The sequence below is a fragment of the Squalius cephalus genome (assembly GCF_949319135.1).
Source record: "Squalius cephalus genome assembly, chromosome: 4".
Classification (NCBI taxonomy): Eukaryota; Metazoa; Chordata; class Actinopteri; order Cypriniformes; family Leuciscidae; genus Squalius; species Squalius cephalus.
The window spans coordinates 33,502,192-33,526,596 of NC_137125.1; the positions used below are offsets into that span (position 1 = coordinate 33,502,192).

The window sequence follows — 24,405 nt, forward strand, 5'->3', positions numbered from 1 at the left end:
GCCCTAGCAACTACCCAGAATACCCTAGCAACCGCCTAGCAACACCATAGCAACCAACCAGAACACCCTAGCAACGCCCTAGCAACCACCCAGAATACCCTAGCAGCCGCCTAGCAACACCCTAGCAACCACCCAAAACACCCTAGCAACTGCTTAGCAATGCCCTAGCAACCACCCAGAATACCCTAGCAACTGTCTAGCAACACCCTAGCAACCACCCAGAATACCCTAGCAACTGCCTAGCAACACCCTAGCAACCACCCAGAATACCCTAACAACCGCCTAGCAACACCATAGCAACCACCCAGAATACCCTAGCAACCGCCTAGCAACACCATAGCAACCACCCAGAACAGCCTAGCAACCACCTAGCAACGCCCTAGCAACAATCAAGAATACCCAAGCAACCACCCAGAATACCCTAGCAACCGTCTAGCAACGCCCTAGCAACCACCCAGAACACCCTAGCAACTGCCTAGCAACACCATAGCAACCACTCAGAATACCCTAGCAACCGCCTAGCAACACCATAGCAACCACCCAGAATACCCTAGCAACCGCCTAGCAACACCATAGCAACCACCAGAACAGCCTAGCAACCACCTAGCAATGCCCTAGCAACCACCCATAATACCCTAGCAAACGCCTAGCAACCACCCAGAATACCCTAGCAACCGCCTAGCAACACCATAGCAACCACCAAGAATACCCTAGCAACCACTCAGAACACCCTAGCAACCGGCAAGCAACGCCCTAGCAACCGTTTAGAGCCACATAAATGTAAATGCAATGTTCCATATTGCAACATATAGAAGCTATATTTCAGCTCCACAACATCGTACAGACATGGTTGTTGGCTCGTATGCAATCATGTACAACACCCTAGCAACCGAGTGGAGAGTTTTGCCACTGCAAGCACCATTTCACATTTTCTTCAGGAAATGTACATTCTAGTTCTTATTCTTATTATTCTGGACAACTTTTCGGCACGAAACTCGCCCCGCACCGTTTGTCACAGACCCCTGAGTGAGGTGTAAAATCGACCGGCTCATTGAGGAGAGGTGTGCTATGACTTTTCTAAGCGATCGGGTGTATGATGTTCGCACAGCGGACGAAAAAGCGGCCAAAAAAGTCCCCATTGACTTTACATTGGGAGTTCTAAAAACATTTGAATCCCAACTGCCGTTTTCACACACACAGACTCCAAAGTAGAGGTCTGCGCGGGACTGTTTTTTAAGTCCCGCTCCCGCCCGCTCCCGCTGGGGTTATATCCCGCACCCACCCGTTCCCGCTATATATACACTATTTGTTCACCCGCTGTCTGCTTAGAATAATTTTCTTCCCGACCCGACCATCCCGCTTTAATATAGATCTCCCAGAATTTCACATGTACATTTTCACAGAGAAAATAAAAATGTACCCGAACCCGTGCAGGACTCTAACATAAGGCACTCGCAACCACCCAGAACACCTAGCAACTGCCTAGCAACCACCCAGAACACTCTAGCAACTGCCTAGCAACGCCCTAGCATCCACCCAGAATACCATAGCAACTGCCTAGCAACACCATAGCAACCACCCAGAACACCCTAGCAACCACCTAGCAACCACCAAGAATACCCTAGCAACTGCCTAGCAACCACCAAGAATACCCTAGCAACCGCCTAGCAACCACCCAGAACACTCTAGCAACTGCCTAGCAACGCCCTAGCATCCACCCAGAATACCATAGCAACTGCCTAGCAACACCATAGCAACCACCCAGAACACCCTAGCAACCACCTAGCAACGCCCTAGCAACCACCAAGAATACCCTAGCAACTGCCTAGCAACCACCAAGAATACCCTAGCAACCGCCTAGCAACCACCCAGAACACCTTAGCAACTGCCTAGCAACACCATAGCAACCACCCAGAACACCCTAGCAACCACCTGGCAACAGCATCTTGCTAAAAACATGCTAGCAACATGCTAATCATGCTAGCATCATGCTAACAACATGCTAATCAAGCTAACATCATGCTAGCAACATGCTAATCAAGCTAGCATATTGCTAGCAACATGCTAATCATGTTAGCATCTAGCTAAAAACATGCTAGCAAAATGCTAATCATGCTAACATCTTGTTAAATGCATTCTAGCATCATGCTACCAACATGCTAATCAAGCTAGCATCATGCTAATCAAGCTAGCATCATGCTAGCAACATGCTAATAATGCTAGCATTATGCTAGTAACATGCTAATCATGTTGGCATCAAGCTAAAAATATGCTAGCAAAATGCTAATCATGCTAGCATCTTGTTAAAAGCATGCTAGCAACATGCTAATCATGCTTTCATCATGCGACCAAGATCCTAATCATGTTAACAACATGCTAATCATGCTAGCATCATTCTAACAACATGTTAATCATAGTAAATCATGCTGGAATGTGGTAAGTCGTAGTAAATCATCTTAGAATCATGGTAAATCGTGGTAAATAATGCTAAAACGTGGTATATCATGGTATCACAACTAGTGGTCGACCGATATATCGCCGAGGCCGATATATCGGCCGATATTTGGAATTTTTTTGATATCGGCATCGGCCGATAAATCTTTCCGTTTGGCCGATATATTTCAAAACAGTTTGTGACTGTGCATTAGCGCTTTTTTTCCACTGACGCGAACAGAGCGAGCGTGAATGTACTGAATACACTCGCTCTGCTCCGCCCAGCACCGTAAGACAAGCCACTCAGAAGTGAAGCAGACATCTGACAGACACAGTAAATGACCATTCGCATTCGCTTTCTAACCAGAGTTACATTGTGTTACACACAAAAACACTCCGGCGTGCAGCAGAGTCTATTCAAACAGTACCGTGATATGTCAGATCCGCAGCCCAGCGGTAGCTCCAGTGGGGGTCACAGATGTGATATAAACGAATTCAAACAAAACTGAAAACATTTTACCTCACAAACAGTCAAAAATCCTGTGACTGGCTGTTCCTCAGATACGCGCGTTGTTCTCGGGTTACATTTAAACTAGACGCTGTTTTCCAACGGACTCGCGTGCGCGGAAAAGCTGGGTCGCGTGCATTACAGATCAGTGGTCGCGTGAGGTGGATGAGAGGAGAACACTATGTAATAATATTACGTTTGAAAATAAATCCTTGAAAATGTTATTCACTATCTACTGTATTTATTTATCCATGATTGGCGTAATATCGTGTGTAGTATACATTTTCATATGTTCATGTATGTCATGCAAATACATGTGACGGCTTGCGACGTTTTAAAGAAACAAACAAGCAAAACTAAACACATAAATCATTATTATTTAAATATACTTGAAGTAAAACAACCTGTTTAAAGTAAATAGTGTAAATAAACTATGTGAGATTTATATTTAACTATGTTTTGTACATAAAATGTATGTAATTTCACATACTATTTTGTCATTAATTTATGAATATTGTTTAGATTGGTTCATTAATGATAAATGTTATTTGTAACCTGCAGTAAGCAGCAGTAATTATTTATGTGACTGAAAAAATGACTGTAATTATTAAAGCAGACAAGAAGCTGCACTAAAACTTTATTTATTGAAGTGTTACCTTACCTTTTTGTTTACATTTTAATTTCTTAGTAAATATTTTTTATTGCAAAAAGAATTTTGCATAAATAGTATGTACAATAAATGTTCATTTAGTTTCACCAATATTCTTTATGTCTCTCATTTATTGTATTCACATGTATTGTATCGGCCTCATATCGGCCAATCGGCCAGATTGCTTTCTCAATATCGGCATCGGCATCGGCCATTAAAAATCCCATATCGGTCGACCACTAATCACAACATGGTAATTGTGTTAGCATCTGCCCAGTGGCGAATTTTGCCACTGCAAGCACCATTTCACATTTTCTTCAGGAAATGTACATTCTAGTTATTAGTGGTGCTTTTCAAAGCAACACTATTGTTATTGCTCATACTTATTCTGAACAAAAGTTTGGCGCGTAACTCGCCCCACACCGTTTGTCTCAGACCCCTGAGTGAGGTGTCAAATCGACCGGCTCATTTAGGAGAGGTGTGCTATATCTTTTCTAAGCGATCGGGTGTACGATGTTCGCACAGCGGACGAAAAAGCGGCCAAAAAAGTCCCATTGACTTAACATTGGGCATTCCAAAAAATTCAAATCCAAACCGACGTTTTCACACACACAGACTCCAAAGGGCCTGACACCCCTGCGTCTCTCCCTCTCTCTCTCCCTCAGAGGATTTATATTATCAAGCAACCAATAAGTAATGGCCTAAAATCTTCATAGCCACACCCTAGCAACCAGTTTCAGCACCCTAGCAACCACTAAGAGCTCCCTAGCAACCACCCTAAACCAAAAAAAAAATTTGTTTAAATTTTTTTGTATTTTTTAACGCAATATTACACTCATGGCCTTGCGATATTGCTCCATGCTTGTGCCTATTCGGCCGTACTGAAGGCACTCGTTATTAAAGATTTTAATAACTCTATAAAAACTCCATAGTAACCATCTTTGACAACTACCAACCACCTAGTAACACCATAGCAACTAAAAAAAATACCTTAGCAACCATCCTGAACACCCTAGCAACGTCTAGAAACGCTCTAGTAACCACCAAAAATACCGTAGCAACCACCCAGAACACCCTAGCAACTGTCTAGCAACCCCCCAGAACACCTAGCAACTGCCTAGCAACCACCCAGAACACCCTAGCAACTGCCTAGCAACGCCCTAGCATCCACCCAAAATACCATAGCAACTGCCTAGCAACACCATAGCAACCACCCAGAATACCCTAGCAACTGCCTAGCAACGCCCTAGCAACCACCCAGAATACCCTAGCAACCGCCTAGCAACACCATAGCAACCACCCAGAACACCCTAGCAACTGCCTAGCAACGCCCTAGCATCCACCCAAAATACCATAGCAACTGCCTAGCAACACCATAGCAACCACCCAGAACACCCTAGCAACTGCCTAGCAACGCCCTAGCAACCACCAAGAATACCCTAGCAACCACCTAGCAACCACCCAGAATACCCTAGCAACCGCCTAGCAACACCATAGCAACCACCCAGAATACCCTAGCAACTGCCTAGCAACGCCCTAGCAACCACCCAGAATACCCTAGCAACCGCCTAGCAACACCATAGCAACCACCCAGAACAGCCTAGCAACCACCTAGCAACCACCCAGAATACCCTAGCAACCGCCTAGCAACACCATAGCAACCACCCAGAACACCCTAGCAACTGCCTAGCAACGCCCTAGCAACCACCAAGAATACCCTAGCAACCGCCTAGCAACTACCCAGAATACCCTAGCAACCGCCTAGCTACACCATAGCAACCACCCAGAATACCCTAGCAACCACCTAGCAACCACCCAGAAAACCCTAGCAACTGCCTAGCAACGTCCTAGCAACCACCCAGAATACCCTAGCAACCGCCTAGCAACATCATAGCAACCACCCAGAACACCCCAGCAACTGCCTAGCAACGCCCTAGCAACCACCCAGAATACCCTAGCAACCGCCAAGCAACACCATAGCAACCACACAGAACACCCTAGCAACCACCTGAACAACATGAATAAGCCATATCTCAGCACCAGAACATCATACAGACATGTTTGTTGACTTATATGCAATCATGTACCACACTCTAGCAACCGAGTGGCGAGTTTTGCCACTGCAAGCACCACTTCACATTTTCTTCAGGAAATGTACATTCTAGTTATTCTTCTTCTGAGCCAAATTTTAGACTGCATCTCCTCCTAGACCGTTAAAGCTACGACCACCAAACTCGGGTCATACCTTCATACTGTTCTGACTTGGTGTGCTATATCTTTTCAGACAGATTTGAGTTTCAGTTTTCTTAAAAATTAATATTAAATACCATAAAAATCCCATAGACTTACATTGCAGACTGTTCAAATTGAGCCAAGGCTACGGTGGCCCATTAGTGCACAACCCAAAAACTCAAATCTAAACTGAAGCCCTAGAGACTCAACTACTAATAGACTCATTAAACTACTATCTTCAAACTATTTTTATCTATCTATCTATCTATCTTCAAACTTTATCTATCTATCTATCTATCTATCTATCTAATCCATCTTTCTTTCTTTCAAACTAATCTATAAATCCATCTATCTTTCTTTCTTTCTTTCTTTCTAAATATTCTTTCTGTTTTACTTTTCTTCCTTTCTAACTATTCTTTCTTTTTTACTTTTCTTTGTTTCTTTTTAACTTCTCTTTCTTTCTTTTTTAATTTTCTTTCTTTCTAACTATTCTTTTTTACTTTACTTTCTTTTCAACTTTTTTCAAACTAATCTTTCTTTCATTCTTTCAAACTAATCTTTTTTTCTTTCTTTCTTTTTTCTTTTTAACTAATCTTTCTTTCTTTCTAACCAATCTATCTATCTATCTATCTTTCTTTCTAACTATTCTTTCTTTTTTAACTAATATTTCTTTCTTTCTAACTAATCTTTCTTTCTTTTTTTCAAACTAATCTTTCTTTCTAACTAATCTTTCTTTCTTTCTAACTAATCATTTCTTTCTAACTATTCTTTTTAAACTAATATTTCCATCTTTCTTTCTTTCTAACTAATCTTTCTTTCTTTTTTACAAACTGTTTTTTTTCTTTCTAACTAATCTTTCTTTTTTCAAACTAATCTTTCTTTCTAACTAATCTTTCTTTCATTCTTTTTTTCTAACTAATCTTTCTTTCATTCTTTTTTCAAACTAATCTTTCTTTCTAACTACCTAATCTTTCTTTCTAACTAATATTTCTTTCATTCTTTTTTCAAACTAATCTTTCTTTCTAACTACCTAATCTTTCTTTCAAACTAATCTTTCTTTCTAACTATCTTTCTTCTTCAAACTAATCTTTCTTTCATTCTGTTTCAAACTAATCTTTCTTTCTAACTAACTAATCTTTCTTTCTTTTTAACTAATCTTTCTTTCTTTCTAACCAATCTTTCTTTCTTTCTTTCTAACTATTCTTTCTTTTTTAACTAATATTTCTTTCTTTCTTTCTAATATTTCTTGTTTTCTAACCAATTTATCTTTCTCTCTTTCTTTCTAACCAATCTTTCTTTCTTTATAACCAATCTATCTTTTTCTTTCTAACTATTCTTTATTTTTTAACTGACATTTATATCTTTCTTTCTTTTTTCTTTCTTTCTAACTAATCTTTCTTTTTTACAAACTAATCTCTTTCTTTTTAACTAATCTTTCTTTCTTTCTCTTTTATCAAACTAATCTTTCTTTCTAACTAATCTTTTTTCAAACTAATCTTTCTTTCTTTCTTTCTAACTAACTAATCTTTCTTTCATTCTTTTTTCAAACTAATCTTTCTTTCATTCTTTTTCAAACTAATCTTTCTTTCTTTCTTTTTTCTTTTTAACTAATCTTTCTTTCTAACCAATCTATCTATCTATCTTTCTTTCTTTCTAACTATTCTTTCTTTTTTAACTAATATTTCTTTCTTTCTAACTAATCTTTCTTTCTTTTTTTTTCAAACTAATCTTTCTTTCTAACAAATATTTCTTTCTTTCTAACTAATCATTTCTTTCTAACTATTCTTTTTAAACTAATATTTCCATCTTTCTTTCTTTCTAACTAACTAATATTTCTTTCTGTCTAACTAATCTTTCTTTCTTTTTTCAAACTAATCTTTCTTTCTAACAAATATTTCTTTCTTTCTAACTAATCATTTCTTTCTAACTATTCTTTTTAAACTAATATTTCCATCTTTCTTTCTAACTAATCTTTCTTTCTTTTTTACAAACTGTTTTTTTTTCTTTCTAACTAATCTTTCTTTTTTCAAACTAATCTTTCTTTCTAACTAATCTTTCTTTCATTCTTTTTTCAAACTAATATTTCTTTCTAACTACCTAATCTTTCTTTCTAACTAATCTTTCTTTCATTCTTTTTTTTCAAACTAATCTTTCTTTCTAACTAACTAATCTTTCTTTCTTTTTTCAATCTAATCTTTCTTTCTTTATAACTAAACTTTCTTTCTTACCAATATATCTATCTTTCTTTATTTCTAATTAATCTTTCTTTCTTTCTTCCTTTCTTTCTTTCTAACTATTCTATCTAAAATTTCTTTTTTCAAACTAAAATGTCTTTCTTTTTTCAAACTAATATTTTTCTTTTTTCAAACTAATATTTCTTTCTTTCTTTCTAACTAAACTTTCTTTCTAACCAATCTTTCTTTCTTTCTTTCTTACTAATCTCTATTTCTTTCTTCCTAATATTTCTTTACTAGAAACATGGTAAATCATGTTAAACCATGCTAGAACAGTTTAAAACTTTTTCAAACTTTCTGGCTAGGCTTTTTCAAGCCAACTTAAAGTTTGTCTACGAACTTTACCATCTAGTTGTTCTTGCTGTGGTATTTTTTACCATAGGCTTTTTCTTCTGTTCTTTAGCTTTAGCATGTTGATTTTTGTTCAAGGTATTCAGCTAAAATGAAAAGTTTTGCAATAAGACTGTGAATATCTAAGTTTTTTTTTTTTACCTTGTTGGAATCAAAATTAGGAATCGATAAGAATCGGAATCGATAAGTAGAATCGGAATCGTTAAAATTCAAACGATACCCAGCCCTAAACAAGACTAACCCCGGAACATGTTAAGATGCTGATCTTTTTGAACAAAACCCAGTGATGTGCACCTCAGGTATGCTGTGCTGTATGTTGTGTATGCTGTATCCTGAACTTTGTGTAAACACAAAGTTTGTATCATAATTGTGTTAGATGAAAGTAAACATTCATATTAATTAGGGCTGGGTTTCGATTCAAATTTCAAGAATCGATTCGATTCCGATTCTCAAGATCTTGAATCGATTATCATTATTCGATTCGATCCGATCCGATCTTCGAGATTTAGATAATGGTTTTTGAAAAAAGCATTTTTTTCCAGCTGTTACCTGAATTACAGGACTGTAGTTATGCAACATATTGATACTATTATTATAGACATTCAACTGCAAATTAATGGAGTATTGGTGGTTGTAAAGAACAATCCCCCTTCCAGAGTGTTGATACAACTGCTTTCACAAACTTGCACTGGTGTAGAAGACGACCGAGGACGCAGAGGTATATCAGCAGCAGTAGACCGATTATTTAGACGCGAACCTGATGTAGGCCTATTATTAAAAATGACATTAAGAATTTTCCAAAAAGCTGCTACAGTTCAGATGCAAATGCACCTTTATTTTTTATTTTAATGATCAACATTTAGAACACATTTTTTCTAAGCCAGTGCAAATGTAAACAGATTGTTGGTTACTGGCTTCACAGTAAACAGACAACGAGATGCGCGGATGGGCTATTATTTCAACCGCATCACAAAACTCATCCGTCCGCACCAACGTTTTTGACCAATTTTCAAAACAGCACCCGCCCGCCATCCGCTTAATGTATGCATATATTTTTTATTTGATTGGTTAACCGCCCGCCACCCATCCGAAAATCTAATTTTTCGTCACGTCATCCGCCCGATCCACGGTTTATCCGCGGAGTCCGCGGCTGTAACCGCCAACCGCGCATCTCTATCAGAAAGTAAATAAAATTTGAACTTACAAAACCTTTGCTTTTGTCAAGCTCGTTCTCTGCATTGCTTCTGAACCCGAAATGGTGCCAGATCGCAGCTTTGAGCGTGTCTGGAGTTTTCAAAGCAACCGCTTGCTTAACGTTACTGACGTTGTTTTAATGTCCTTCCACATCGCGCGCATGCGTGAATTCAATGACACGGAAAGTTAAAGTTCACGGTGAAAATCGATCCTCTGGGCCCTATCTTGCACCCAGCGCAATTGACTTAGTACACCGACGCATGTATCATTCCTATTTTGCACCCGCGCAAAGCGCGTTTTTTCCTCCACAGAAGCACGTCGCTAAACTAGGGAATGAACTTGCGCTCCCTGGGCGGTTCAGCGCAAAAAAGGAGGCGTGTTCCAGCGCAAACGTTCCTTCATGCTATTTTGCAGGTTTAGAAAACAGTTGCGCCACTAACCAGGAAAAAATGGTTTAAAGTCAGTGGCGCGTTGCGCATGTTATTCATATGCTATTTTAAGGGCGTATGCTTGGCCATAATCAATGTAGCGTGTGCACAACGCGCATACACTTTGATTCTCTCATCTACACAGAAGCAGCAGTTTTCATTTTTGCAAATCATACATTATTACGATAGATAGATAGATAGACAGATAGATAGATAGATAGATAGATAGATAGATAGATAGATAGATAGATAGATAGATAGATAGACAATTTATTATAAAAGCATACATCTAGCTTACACAGTTACCCAAATTATCATACGCCTTTTTAACCGAATGGGTGGGTTTCTCCATCCCCAACGTCCCTGACGAGAGCGTTGCTCTCCTCGGCTGTGAACCGCTCCTCGCGTGCGTCTGGCAAATCCGCCGTTATAATAGGAATCCGCTTTAGAACAAGCGCGCCTGCTCTTAAAGGGAATGTGAGATGACGCTCTGATTGGTTTATTTCACGTTACGCCCAAACCACACCTATGAATAATGAAGCTACTTCAGACCAACCCATTTTAGATTTGCGCCTGGCGCAAGAGTCATTTATCCCGCCGGGAAAATAGCAACAGCGCCAAGACCCGCCCACAAAGTTACTTGCGCTTTGCGCTTTGACACTTGCGTTTCAGATCGTTAAAATAGGGCCCTCTGAGTTACGGATCGATCTTTAGAAATTAATATGAAAATCGATTCAGAATCGGTGAATCGATTTTTTCAACACAGCCCTAATATTAATGTTATACATGTTGTACATTTCATAAAATCGTTAAAAGAATTCAAATGCAAATATGTTCTTTTAAATATTTAAAGCTAAAAGTGTTGCACAGTTAACGTGCTAAAATTTTGAAATCAGGAAAAAAACTGCAAAGTTCATGCAAAAAAGTGTTTCTTTTTTTATATATATATTTTAAGCAAAAGTGTTGCATAAATGTGTATTAATTTTAAATGTCAAAGGTCAAAATAGATGTTGCACATTGAACTTTTTATGCATCAAATGTGTTTATTTTATAATATTTAAATCAAAAAGTGTTTATTGCTTTAAATATTACAATTACACCATAAATGTGGTAAAAATTAGACAAAGAAAATTTATGTTGCAAAGTTCACACAATAACATGTTTTTAAATAACATGATTGTTTTTTAATTTCTTTTGAAAGTGTTGAAACGTTCACATTATGAAAGTGATGGAATGGGAAAATTAAGATTATTGTAATGTATTAATGCTTTGAGTATGTCAGAAACAGAACAGGCATCAGTTTACCGTCCGGGGTTGTCGTGTTGCGTTGCGCCGAGCCGCGTCCAGTGTAGACGGCATCATCAGATCTTTACTATCCGAAATGGATTAGCATATCATCTAACTCAACTGGTACATTTAGCCTATGAACATGTAATATATAAATATTAGAATGCAGGACTTGACATTAACACTTGTCTGCTTGTGGATTTTTTGAAGGGACAAGTAAAAGAGAATTTTACTTGCCCTGATTAAAACGTCAATAATGCAGAATAACTATAATTATTAAAATAACTTAAAAAATAATTAGGGAATCACTAAAACGAGAGAATGAATCTGATTTTATTACATTTATTGTAAGTTGCAATCGATAGTGGATAATGTATTAATGACGGTAACTTGCGCTGTTGAGGCTCGCGCAGGCTTACGAGGAGAAATGGAAACAAATGAGTCAAATGAAGTCACTTACATTTTAGACGCACTATTGACTGTTTTTGTTCTGTTTCTTTTTTCTTTTTTTTTATTCTTTTTTTATTTTGATTTTACAGGTCCATACATTACAGTCAATGATAATACCTGTTATACTTCTCATTAAGCCATCTGCAAATGTACAATAATAACCCATAAAATAAAATAAAAAAAAGTATCACAGGCTCGGTAAACAGTATTAAAGTAAGCAGGGGCCCATTAGGCCTTCATTCTACATTACATATGCATAACCATTTTTAGACATAGTAAAATCAGAACGAGAACTAAAACAAACATGGTGGGGTAAACCTCAATGACTCATAAAGCCCTCTACCGAGGGGGAATAGAGAGAAAAAAAAAAAAATCCACTTTAAACAAATGATGGGCGTAATGGAGTGATATACATTATCCATCTTTCCCATCTTTTCAAAAAAGATCCCTGTTGCAATCTCAAAGCAAAAGTAATCCTTTCCATCTTGAAAATATCGTAGATAATGTCAATCCATTCCTCTACGGTAGGTTTTCCTGGTTTTAACCACCTTCTAGTAATAGCTTTTCTACTAGCAGCACTTAGGATCTGAAATAAGTATTTGACATGAGAAGAAACATTTTCTGTTGTTAAGGCACCTAAATATATAGACTCAAATTTAAATTGAATGTCCATCTAAAAAATGCTTTGCAAAACTTTATAAACCTCCCGCCAAAATGGAATCAATAATGTACAAGACCAGAAAATGTGAAAATGATTTGCTTCGAGGCACCCACATTGTCGCCAGCATGCCGAAGAGTTGGTGTAGTGCTTCTTTTGAGCTGGAGTAATGAAAAACCTTATAAGGTTTTTCCAGCAAAACTCTCGCCATAAAGATGAACTGGAAGTTTTCCACTGTATCTCACATAAGTTCTCCCAATCTTCTTCCTTTAGAACAAAGTTTCCTTCCTGTTCCCATTTTTGCTTTACATACAGTGAACTACCTTTTGTTTGTTGTAGCCCCTTGTATATTCTTGAGATGAGCTTCCGGTTAGAGCCAGCAAGATAAGCCTCTATAAACACTTTTAACAAAATGTTATCCCAGCCTACTATTGTACATCTCTTCTGCATTTGGTCAATATAATGCCTGACCTGAAGGAATCTGTAAAAATCTTCCTTATCTAAGCCAAATTGCCTCTTCAGATTTTGAAAGCTATTCATAGTCCCCTTATGCAAAAATGTACAGTACGCTGTTAAACCTTGCGAAGTCCATCTCTTAAATCTTGCATCCCATCTATTAGGCAAAAAAATCGGTATAGAATGCACACCATCTCAGGACCTTTACCCCATCCTTCAGGTTACTTTGAGCTATTACCTTGCTCCATATCTTAAAGGGTGGGTGAAATGCTCATTTTCACTCAATCTCCTGTTAATCTTGAGTACCTATAGAGTAATATTGCATCCTTCATATCTCCAAAAAGTCTTTTGTTTTATTAAATTTTTAACAGAAAGATAGGCTGTACCGAGTCTTTCCGGAAAAAAACGAGCGGCTGGGGGCGGGCCCTGTGGGCGAAGCTTAGCTGTGCTAACGCGCCAAGCTAGTGACAACACACAGAGACATTTGTTCAACAAACAGTTTTACTCACCGTCCGGTTCCAACGCACGACCGCGAACCTTTATCATTGTGACTGCTCGATCCTTAAGCATTAGACGATCTGCAAATCCGTCGATATGGGCTTTGTTTATAAAACAATCATCGTCGAAATGCAGGGAACAAACAGTCTAACAGTTACACAACTCCGTTTATGCTCAGGAAAACAAACTCCATCCACGGGTTCCTTAACGCTGGGTTCTTTGGGAATCTGTGCAGGGTTGTCTTGCCCTGGCAACCAAAAACACACTTCTTTGGTGACATTGACTTCCCAAAAGCCGGGCAGGGCGCTTTGATGGCGAACTGCTTTCACTCTCTTGCTCTAGTCTACGAGTGCGCGCGCGGCCGCGATCTTACCGGAGAAGTGCCCTTAGGACCCATATGAGGAAATTCCGCCCTATCTTACGTAAGACAGAGCCATACTCGAAAAAAACTTTCCGAAACTTGTGACAAACCGGAAGGAGTATTTTTGGAACAAAAATACTCCTTCAAACGTACAACTTAGTTTTTGAAACTTTGTCCATGTTTAGCATGGGAATCCAACTCTTTACCAGTGTAAAAAACTCAGTATGCATGAAATAGCATTTCACCCCCCCTTTAAGTGACAAGCATATCCATGGGTTTCCCAATTCCTTTAACCCTCTGGGGTCTGAGGGGTTTTTGGGGTCCTTGAGATGTTCTGACATGCCCTGACATTTGTGCTTTTTTCAGTTGCTTATAAACATATTAATGGCAAAGGTGTAAATTCACTCTATTTAGCACAAACAGGGCTACCATAATATGTGAACAACTTGCATGTACATGTTTGTATTTTTGATAGAATAATGTTTATGCATGGTTTTTTCAAAAACAAAAAACTAAAGTTTCTGAAATAAGGCCATAAAACACATTCTAAATATATGTAAATAAGACTTTTGACTAATGGATGACGTTGCCTAGAATTTTTTCTTCAAAATTATGTGAAAATCAACCTGCCTAATCATTCACATAACACAATACATTGATTTAAATCTTGTAAAACACTTTTTGTTTGGAAAGGCCATATGCGGGTGGGCGTGATTCACACCTGCGGAGACAATGGGGCCCGCATAATGAGGCTGCATACGTAATGAGCCTTTCATTCAGGTGTGTGACTGAGCCACAAGAATGCAAGGACAATATATAACTGGTTTGTTGTTTTTTTCCACAAATTTTGCTTGCAAATTGTACAATATCCAAGGTAAACATTTCTAGTAATTGTGCAGTTAATTGTTCTCATACTGTATTTTCAGATTTGGAATATATTCTCTTCCCAAATGTGTCACTAATAAAGCATAATAAAATTATTTAAAGAGAAGGCTTATAATGACCTTTTAAGATTTTGTTTACATCTATCCTTATATATATTTATATATATATATATATATATATATATATATATATATATATATATATATATATATATATATATTATTTTTTTTATTTTTTATTTTTTTTAAGGTTATACAATTACAACAGCATTTAAAATTGTAACAATATTTCCAGTGTAATCTTTCTTTGTATTCGCGATTCATATTAAAACAGTATTTTTGCCAGCTGTAGTAGCTCCACAACAGCGCGCATCTGTGCGTTCATTCATTCATAGAAACGCGACTCATATTTAAACAGTATTTTTGCCAGCTGTAGTAGCTCCACAACAGCACGCATCTGTGCGTTCATTCATTCAGATTAGAACAAAGCAAATAGAACTGACCTATTCCTCAGCGGGATCCGTTTGCTCCTCGAAATGATACTTCCAGAACTTCTGAGGTAAATTTTTGCAGGATTATTATCAAGATAGTATTATTCCTCACAGCATCGTAAAGTACATAAGTCTGAAAGTGAACTCGCGGTGTGTGTTATCCAGCTGATGTGGGCGTTTCACAGGTTTGTTTGGATCGCCTCACATTTGCGTTTGAATAGCGCGCGCTCTCCGTGGGCGGAGCACATTAAAACTTAATTAGCTGAGATGAGAACGACTGACATCTCTCTCTTTGCATACATATTACATAAACTGTGAATATTTGTTTTTTATAAAATTTACTTCATTTAAAAGAAGAGAATTCAAGCTTCATGCCTGTGTGACTGTATGCCTGTTTGACTGAGTATTCGCTGAGTTACAGTTCATTTTCGGACGCGTTTCAGAATTGACTTCACTGACGGAGAGGAGGCAGAACTCGCATCATGTTTATTTTTCTTTATTTGGCGAAAAGCACAACACTTTGTTTTTATTATGAGCATACACAAAAAAAATACACACTAAACAGGATCGATTGATGTGTAACACAAGCATATAAGATAAAAATTAATTTTTTTTTTCTTTTTTTTTTTGCACTCATACGGAAAAAAACGAGCCTATCGCGCCGGCGCGATAGCCGACCTCAGGGGGTTAAATTGTACAAGTCCTTATCCCCAATTGCAGCCTGAATTGGAAATTCATCTGACATAGCACTTTCAATCTCCTTCCATCTAGCACAGTAATCTGGGTTGCACCAGCATACTAATGGCCTTAATTGAGCAGCGGTATAGTAGTCTTTTAAGCATGGGAGAGCGACCCCGCCCTTGATTTTTGATAATTGTAAATTCTGGTATCTAATTCTTGGCCTTCGTCCCTGCCAAATGAACCTTGAAATATGCTTGTCCCACTCCTGAAATTGTTGGTCAGGTATATCTAGTGGAAGAGATTGAAAGAGATACAGTAATTTCGGCAAAATAACCATTTTGACAGATTCCACGCGTGATCCGAAATTAAGAAGAGGTAAAAGATCCCATCTCCTTATGTCTTCCCTAATCTTTTTATTCAAGGGGAGGTAGTTTAGTGAGAACAAATTTGTCAAGTCTATTGGAATGTTTACCCCCAAATACCTAATTGAAACCGAGTCCCATTTCAAATTATACTTATTTTTCATATTTACAGAAGGGCTGTAATTAAAACAGAGAATTTGTGTTTTTGGAACATTCAGCTTATCTCCAGAGAAGGCTCCATATTGCTCCAATAATTCCAATAGCCGTGCCAAAGATTGCTCAGGGTCAGTTAAATACACCAGTACATCATCAGCGAACAACGAAATAATTTGTTCTCCCCCATACATAGCGATTCCTTTAATATTGTTGTCCTGAATGATCCATTTATTTGAATTCTTGCCCTTGGGCTATCGTAGAGAGCTCGTAATGTTTTAATAAATGTACTATGAAATCCAAATTTGTCCAAAACTTTATATAAAAAAGACCAATTTACACAGTCAAAAGCTTTTTCTGCATCCAGCCCCACTAGTACTGCATCTAAATTATATTCTGTTATATGGTTAATTACGTGTAAAGTCCTTCTGATACTATCTTGGGTTTGTCTTCCGCGAATAAAACCCGTCTGGTCAAGACTAATAATTAATGGTAGCAGTCCCTCTATTCGTTTGGTTAATATATGGGTAAATATTTTATAATCCTGGTTCAACACGCTTACTGGTCTAAAATTACTGCATTCAGACTTGTCCTTCCCCTCCTTCGGAATTAAAGATATTACCGCCTCCCTCCAGGAGGGAGGTATACTGTTCTCTTTAAAGGGATAGTTCGCCCATTTAAGACATGAAGTTGTATGCAATCCTTACCAGCACTATAGTGCATACACACTGACCCACTCTGTGGTCACCTCCCTGGTCAGAGTTCTGGCCGCTGGAAGTTTTTCAAGAAAGTAGTCACGGTTAGTTTCCGGGGCCTCAAAACTGTGCGTTTTTACGTGAAAAAATTATATGCGTTTACGCAAAATTATATGCGTAACTTCTTAACGTTATTGAGAGCAAAGAAGGTGCTGAGCTCATCCAGAGGAGAGACAGCAGTGTTCACAGCAAAGTTCACAGTCTATGATGTTGCTGATTCCCTGCTAGAAGCTTCAAGTGTCAGTAGAGTTGACCTGCAATTTCACTTTGTATCTGTACTAGGGCTGTCCCCTAATAGCCCTAGTTTTGCCGCTAGAAGTGGCAGACTGTGTAGGTAAACATTCATCTATCATTTATCGACTCCAAAATTGGCTTTTGAAACATGCAAGTAGTAGACTAACATTAGCCTCTTTACATAGCTACTCACTTTAATATTAACCAAGGTAAATGTGCGCTATCATTCGGTGCATATCCAAGTGTTCATGTGGAAGCTAAATTAGTCTAGCACTTACTGCATGACATGTTCAACTTAACACGCATTTCTCTCTATAGGCGCATCCACTGTACTGCGGAGATGACTAGTAGAGAAAAATAGTAGAAAAATCTTTGGTAAGGGGCAACCCTACTCTGTACTGATGCTTGGCTGCTCTGATAAATTCACAGAGGAAGTAACTGGAATGTTTTTGCTCCTCCGTGTTCCTCCCGTTACTCCTAGTTTTTAGTTGGGGACCATCCATATTGTTTTGGCCGGCACTGTCTTCAATCCACTTCCTGATCACTGTTTCAAAGCTTGATTAATTTACATCACAAAAAACACTCACTCACAAAATTCATACCTCAGTTTTAATCGGCACTATTTTCTTTCCATTTCTATCAATCCGCAATGCTGTCAACGTCAACAGTGCGCACGTTCCGATCAGCTGTTCCATAGTGTTTACACAATCGAATGACAACGACGTAAAAAGTAGAAAATTAACAATGGTGCAAACTTGTAAATTCCCAGGTTGTGACCACAAGAATGTGCCGGGATCACCGTTCAGATTCCATCGTTTTCCTGTTTCGGATATAGCTATGAGACAGCTTTGGCTGGTTGCCATTGGCTACTCTGCGGGAGCTAAAATATCCAGAATCAAGGATTTTCGTGTGTGCAGTGTTCACTTCAGCAAAGACGATTACATCCCCAACCAAGGAGGAAAAAGAAAAAAAACTGATTTTAAAGAGTTTTGCTGTACCAGTACCACGGGTAAGCTCTATTTACTAACTTTATGATCCCATGTCTAAACTGTACGGTAAACAAGCTGATGTTTAGACTCCAGTGGAAATCACGTGAAAAGAGGTCTAATATAAAAACAGTATATAGGGAACTCTTTAAAATTCTTTAAAATCTGTTTAAAGATCTGCAGGCATGTCTTTTAAAAAATGCAGTATGATTTTTTAATGGATCTTGAAGGCACTGACCTGAAAGAAGTATTCTCTTTTCATGGAGTCCTCTAGCAAGCTCAGTACGAGTTGAAGTACGCTGTCTTGTAAGCTCTCCATGTCTGTGTCACTCACCTGTGGACAGGTAAATATATATATGTAATTATGCTAATATATATAAAGTTTAATGATGGGATGATAAATAGGATGTACACCAACTTGTGTAAAACAAGTTTTTAATGCATATACTCAAATCATAAAAAAAACATGAAAACAGAAAGTCAACTCAAACCAAATTTGTAACAACAGCACTAACTAGTAAATTATGTGTGAAAAGCTTAGGTGTGTAGTCCAGATATTAGAGCTGTACATCCACATACTGTGCAGAGTGAACCAACCTGTGCAGCATCACCCACAAGAGCTTTCTTTGTGAGGGTGGCATTGTTCTTAATGTTATTGAGAGCAAAGAAGGTGCTGAGCTCATCCAGAGGAGAGACAGCAGTGTTCACAGCAAAGTTCACAGTCTATGATGTTGCTGATTCCCTGCTAGAAGCTTCAAGTGTCAGTAGAGTTGACCTGCAATTTCACTTTGTATCTGTACTAGGGCTGTCCCCTAATAGCCCTAGTTTTGCCGCTAGAAGTGGCAGACTGTGTAGGTAAATATTCATCTATCATTTATCGACTCCAAAATTGGCTTTTGAAACATGCAAGTAGTAGACTAACATTAGCCTCTTTACATAGCTACTCACTTTAATATTAACCAAGGTAAATGTGCGCTATCATTCGGTGCATATCCAAGTGTTCATGTGGAAGCTAAATTAGTCTAGCACTTACTGCATGACATGTTCAACTTAACACGCATTTCTCTCTATAGGCGCATCCACTGTACTGCGGAGATGACTAGTAGAGAAAAATAGTAGAAAAATCTTTGGTAAGGGGCAACCCTACTCTGTACTGATGCTTGGCTGCTCTGATAAATTCACAGAGGAAGTAACTGGAATGTTTTTGCTCCTCCGTGTTCCTCCCGTTACTCCTAGTTTTTAGTTGGGGAACATCCATATTGTTTTGGCCGGCACTGTCTTCAATCCACTTCCTGATTAAATATGTCACGGTACTGGTATGTACAAAAAGTTCAATGTCTTCATCAGAGGTGGACTGGAACCAGGACTGGATGTAGGGCTGGTGGTACTGACACAGATCAAAAATCGATTGGATTCTGATTCACAAGATCTTGATTTAATTTATCATCGATTAATTTGGATATATATATACAGTATATCAGATATGAATCGCAGAAGTGTAAGTGTGTGTGTGTGTGGGGGGGGGGGGGTAGTTGTAGTTGAGACGCCTGGGTAATTGAGGTCTGGTACATATATGACATACAAATTTACAGACTATAGGCATATATGTATGCACAATTAATCATTAAAAGACTGCAATCTCGATTCAAACACACACGTGATTTTATTCCTAAATGACAATGATTCCGCTATGTCTATTAAGTCTTTGAAATTACGATCGCACCAGAATATTTAAACCTGATTTTGTGCTGCCACTTACCCAGAGAGAGACATGAGCTGTCATGTAAGCCAGAGGTTCTCAAGCCAGTCCTGAAGTACCACCAGCTCTGCACATTTTGTATGTCTCCCTATATTTGACACACCCATTTCAGATCTTGCAATCTCTACTAATGAGCTCATGAGTTGAATCAGGTGTGATAGATGAGGGAGACACACAAAATGTGCAGGGCTGCAGGGCTCTACCGTGCGACCATTTTACTTCATGCGACTGTGAAAAAGTATTTAGGAGCACCAGTGCAACTGACCCAGTGCACCAGTCTAGACAACTTTATTGATTGTAAGGGAAGTTTGTGAGATTGCAATGAACTGAGACAAGTGACAGCTTTTTTAATGATTATTAGGGAGTTTACAAATGTAATATTGATTTTATACAACAATTCAATAAACATGAAGTTAATATTAAGTGACTTACATTTTAGGAACAGTATTGTCAGATTTTGCTCTATTTCATCAACGAAAATAGTCACAGCTGAACTGCTGCGCATCTCAGAGCAAAGACGGGTGTTTAGTTTATGAATTTATCTGCGTTTACAAACGAATCTAGTGAGTCAATGATTCAATGACCCATTCATAAAGACAATCGCTTGCTTTGTTCCTGAATGAATCAGCCAGTGTTGTAGTCGAGTCACCAACTGTCGAGTCCGAGTCACCAAAGAAGAGTCCGAGTCGAGTCACCATTACCTGAGTTTAACTGTGCGTTCACACCGCCGGCGGCGAGAGCGTCAAAGTGGCCGGAAGCCATTCATTTTCAATGAGAGCCGGCGGCGAGCTCCGGCGAGGGCGGCGCGGCGCGTCTTGGACGGCGAGAGCGGCGAGAGGAGTTGAAAACAAGTTAACTTTATGGTAATAAGCTATGACGCGGTTCGGCGGCAACCAGCGGCAACCAATCGGAATGTAGAAGTCCTCCGCCTGAGAGTAAAAAAAAAAAAAAAATCACACATTCTAATCTACGTCAGAGCGTCAGAGCGTCCCCGAATCTTTCTACGGCATCGGTGGCAGGGCGGCGAGAGCGAATTTTGCCGCTCTCGCCGGCGGCGGTGTGAACGTACGGTTAGTCCAAGTCGAGTCTCGAGTCCCCAGTGTTCGAGTACGAGTGGAGTCATCAAGGTTGAGTCTGTGTTATATTTCAAGACTGCCTACATTTCTCTACTCTGGCACCTTTAAAGAGCTGATATAATTATAAAAGAGGGTCTACATTAAACAAAAATGACACCAGTGTTAACAAATACAACTTTTGATTTAAAAAATGTAGGCTATTAGTAACCTAAATGTTAAAATGAACATTAACAATGCTGTAGAAGTGCAGTTTATTAACAGTAAATGTTAACTAATGTAGTTAACTAGAGTTTAATAAATGGAACATTATTGTAAAGTGTTACCGATTTGTTATACACCGATTCAGACGTCTCGTGAGTTCGTTGTTGGACAGATGGACAGTTGTTTTAACCATTCATTAAATTGAATCGGTTCAAAGGAGTCATTAGTTCGCAAATCGGACATGTCCGTCCATTAATGACACGTCCGATTCGCGAACTGTGATTATCTCAGCAGTTTAGGACATGACATCGCACAAGATTTGTGTCAACACAGAAAACATTTCATCACTGGATAGGTTTTTTCGTTTATTGAAATTGTGGTTAATGTCTGCTGAATGTGCGGAACGCTTTTCAGAGAAGATAAGGGAAACGTTTTTTTTTTTTTTCCTCAGCACAATTCACACCCCGCGGTAATTCAGGAGAAAAAATATCTGAATTTTTTCAGAAACTTCGGTCTTCCGACCTTTTACTATCGTGTCAATTGATTTTGATTAATATGCGCGAGGGAGAGGGAGCAAGACAGCGCTCGTGTTGTTTGAAGACGGTGACCCCGGATTTCCACCAACTGCGGAACGGCTGCGTGTCGGCTCCGTGCTCCGTCGTCCTTCAATACCCACCAGGTCCGGATTTGTTGCGGAACGGCTGCGGCCATGACTGACAGCTGAAGTCACGAGGACCCACGAGATCTCGCGAATTCACGTATGATCGCGCGATATAAGTGCTGAATTGCTGCGGAGCTCTGCCTGAGTCGGAACGCAGCCGTTCCGCAGTCAGTGGAAATACACACATTGACTTTAATGGAAACCTATTGACTCCGCCGCCGTTCCGGAGCGGATCCGCAGCCGTTCCGCAGTTGGTGGAAATCAGGGGTGAGAGTGCGCGCGCACAGCCAGGGCTTTCTCTCTGCTCGTTCTTATATTCTATATATTATATTATATATGCGGGAAAAGCAGAGATAGATCCCGGCCGGTCTTGGAGCACGAAACAGGAAAAGTGTAACATCTTATATCAAATTTTAAAACATATTTAGTCAGAAACTTTATCCCACGTCATTCATTTGATGAATGCTCAAGTCCGATTTTATATATCCTTGAGTCCGAGTCCAAGTACGAGTCATCAGTCCGCGAGTCCAAGTCAAGTCACGAGTCTAGAGAATAGAGTCTCGAGTCCAAGTCCAGGACTCGAGTACTCCATCACTGGAATCAGCCATTTGAACGAACCGATTGAATGAATGATAGTGACAAAGATAGTGACTTGCCGCCCCCTACTGGTGGTTTTAGTTCAAAAAAAAAAAAAGTACAGTATTATTTCAGTTATTTAAATAATTTAAAGGGTACATAACATGCACAGTTTCACCTAATCTCATGTTAATCTTGAGTACCTATAGAGTAGTAGTGCATCCTTAATATATCCAAAAAGTGTTTAGTTTTATTATATTTATAATAGAAAAATACAGCTTTCCGATTCTCTCCGGAAAAAGCCGAAGTCCTGGAGGCGGAGCTATAGAGTCAAGCGGTAGTGCTTGATTTCCAGCAAAAGACAGAAATCTGATCCAGTTGTACTTACATGAATGGGGTCTTTTATCACTGGGACCGCTCCACGTTTTAATAGCAAACGATTTGCAAATCCAGCGTCGACCTGGGCCTTGTTAATAAAACATTCGTCACTGAAATGACCAGAACACACAACCGCACTTCCTACACTCCGTTGCTGCCCCGGAAAAACAAACTGCATCCACTGTTCCTGTAACACTGGGTTCTTTAGAAAACTGAACACGGTAAGCTTTCCCTCACATCCAAAAACACACTTTTTTGGAGACATTCTTGAACAAATCCTATGCAGCGCTGGCTGCCGATGATTTCCTGTTGAAGCGCGTTGATGTGCGCGGTCTCGCTCTCTTCTGGTCGACGTGTGCGCGGGCGCGCTTTTCCGAGAGAAATGCTCATATAAGGAGTTCCACTCTGGTCTACGTCATTAGATCCACGGTCGAAAAAAAACCAGCCGAAACTTGTACCAACCCGGAAGTAAGATTTTCGGCACAGAAATTCTCCGTTATTCGTCCAAAATATATTTTTTAAACTTTGCCCATGTTTAGCATGAGAATCCATCTCTTTAACACTGTAAACAACTCTGAATACATGAAACACCATTGTACCCCCCCTTTAATATTTCTATATTCAAAACCTTCTATTTAAAACACTAATCTCATAACATCGTTATTATGAATTTGAATGCATTCAAGCCACTTCTGAGCCTCATTAAACAGGCCTATACCTAAATGCCACCTTTTTGTTCTTTTGAAACTAATGTTACACTTCAAATAAACATTGTATCCATTACATTGTTATGCCAGTTGGTGGCATCCAGTGACTATTCAAATGTATTTGATGCACCATTGAATCATTAATTCAAGAGCTTCATTCAAAAACTCTGGAAAAAATACAAAAAAAGTATTTTTTTAATAGACATAACATTTTAGACATTTATAAATGGACTCATTTATAACATCAAACAGAACCTCAAGTAAATTACATGTTATTTTGTTAAATTGTGTAATGTTTTGTCTTCAGAATCGTGGGAGAGCCATGATCTCTATTTTTATTTTTAAATGCAGATTATCCAGAATTATAAATTATGCTTTAAAGCTCCAGTATGTGACTTTGGTATTTGACCACAAGAGGGCGCAGTTTCCAACAATAACAAAGGCGAAGCTTGATGACGCTATGAAGGAGACGGGAGATGTCGTTTTTAATGCGTTTTCACCATCTAGCGATATATCTACATGGAATTAATGAATCATGATCACGGATGAGGTAATTTATTCGTTTTTGTATTACCTGTATGCCTGATCGTATTATTTGATGTCATCATAATTAATGAACTGCAAGGAACGTGAAATGTTATGCTATATTATCCCGTTACAACATACAGCTATTTGTCAAATGATTTGTTTGGTTAATGTTGTGCAGTTTTACGTTTTTATGGTTAATGCCGTGTTGTTTAACGTGTTCAAACCAATATCTAA

The 24,405-nt window shown here is 38.8% G+C and overlaps 1 protein-coding gene across 1 annotated transcript in view; it reads right to left on the reverse strand.

Annotated features, from left to right (window-relative positions):
• The window catches only part of LOC307157121 (uncharacterized protein), a gene marked incomplete at its 5' end in the record, with an annotated part of 58,033 nt that overhangs the window by 29,105 nt on the left and 4,523 nt on the right, over positions 1–24,405 (reverse strand). The window contains one exon of the mRNA XM_079868894.1: positions 18,524–18,619. Coding sequence (XP_079725020.1) covers positions 18,524–18,619 — 96 coding nt within the window. The remainder of the gene's footprint in view (positions 1–18,523; positions 18,620–24,405) is intronic.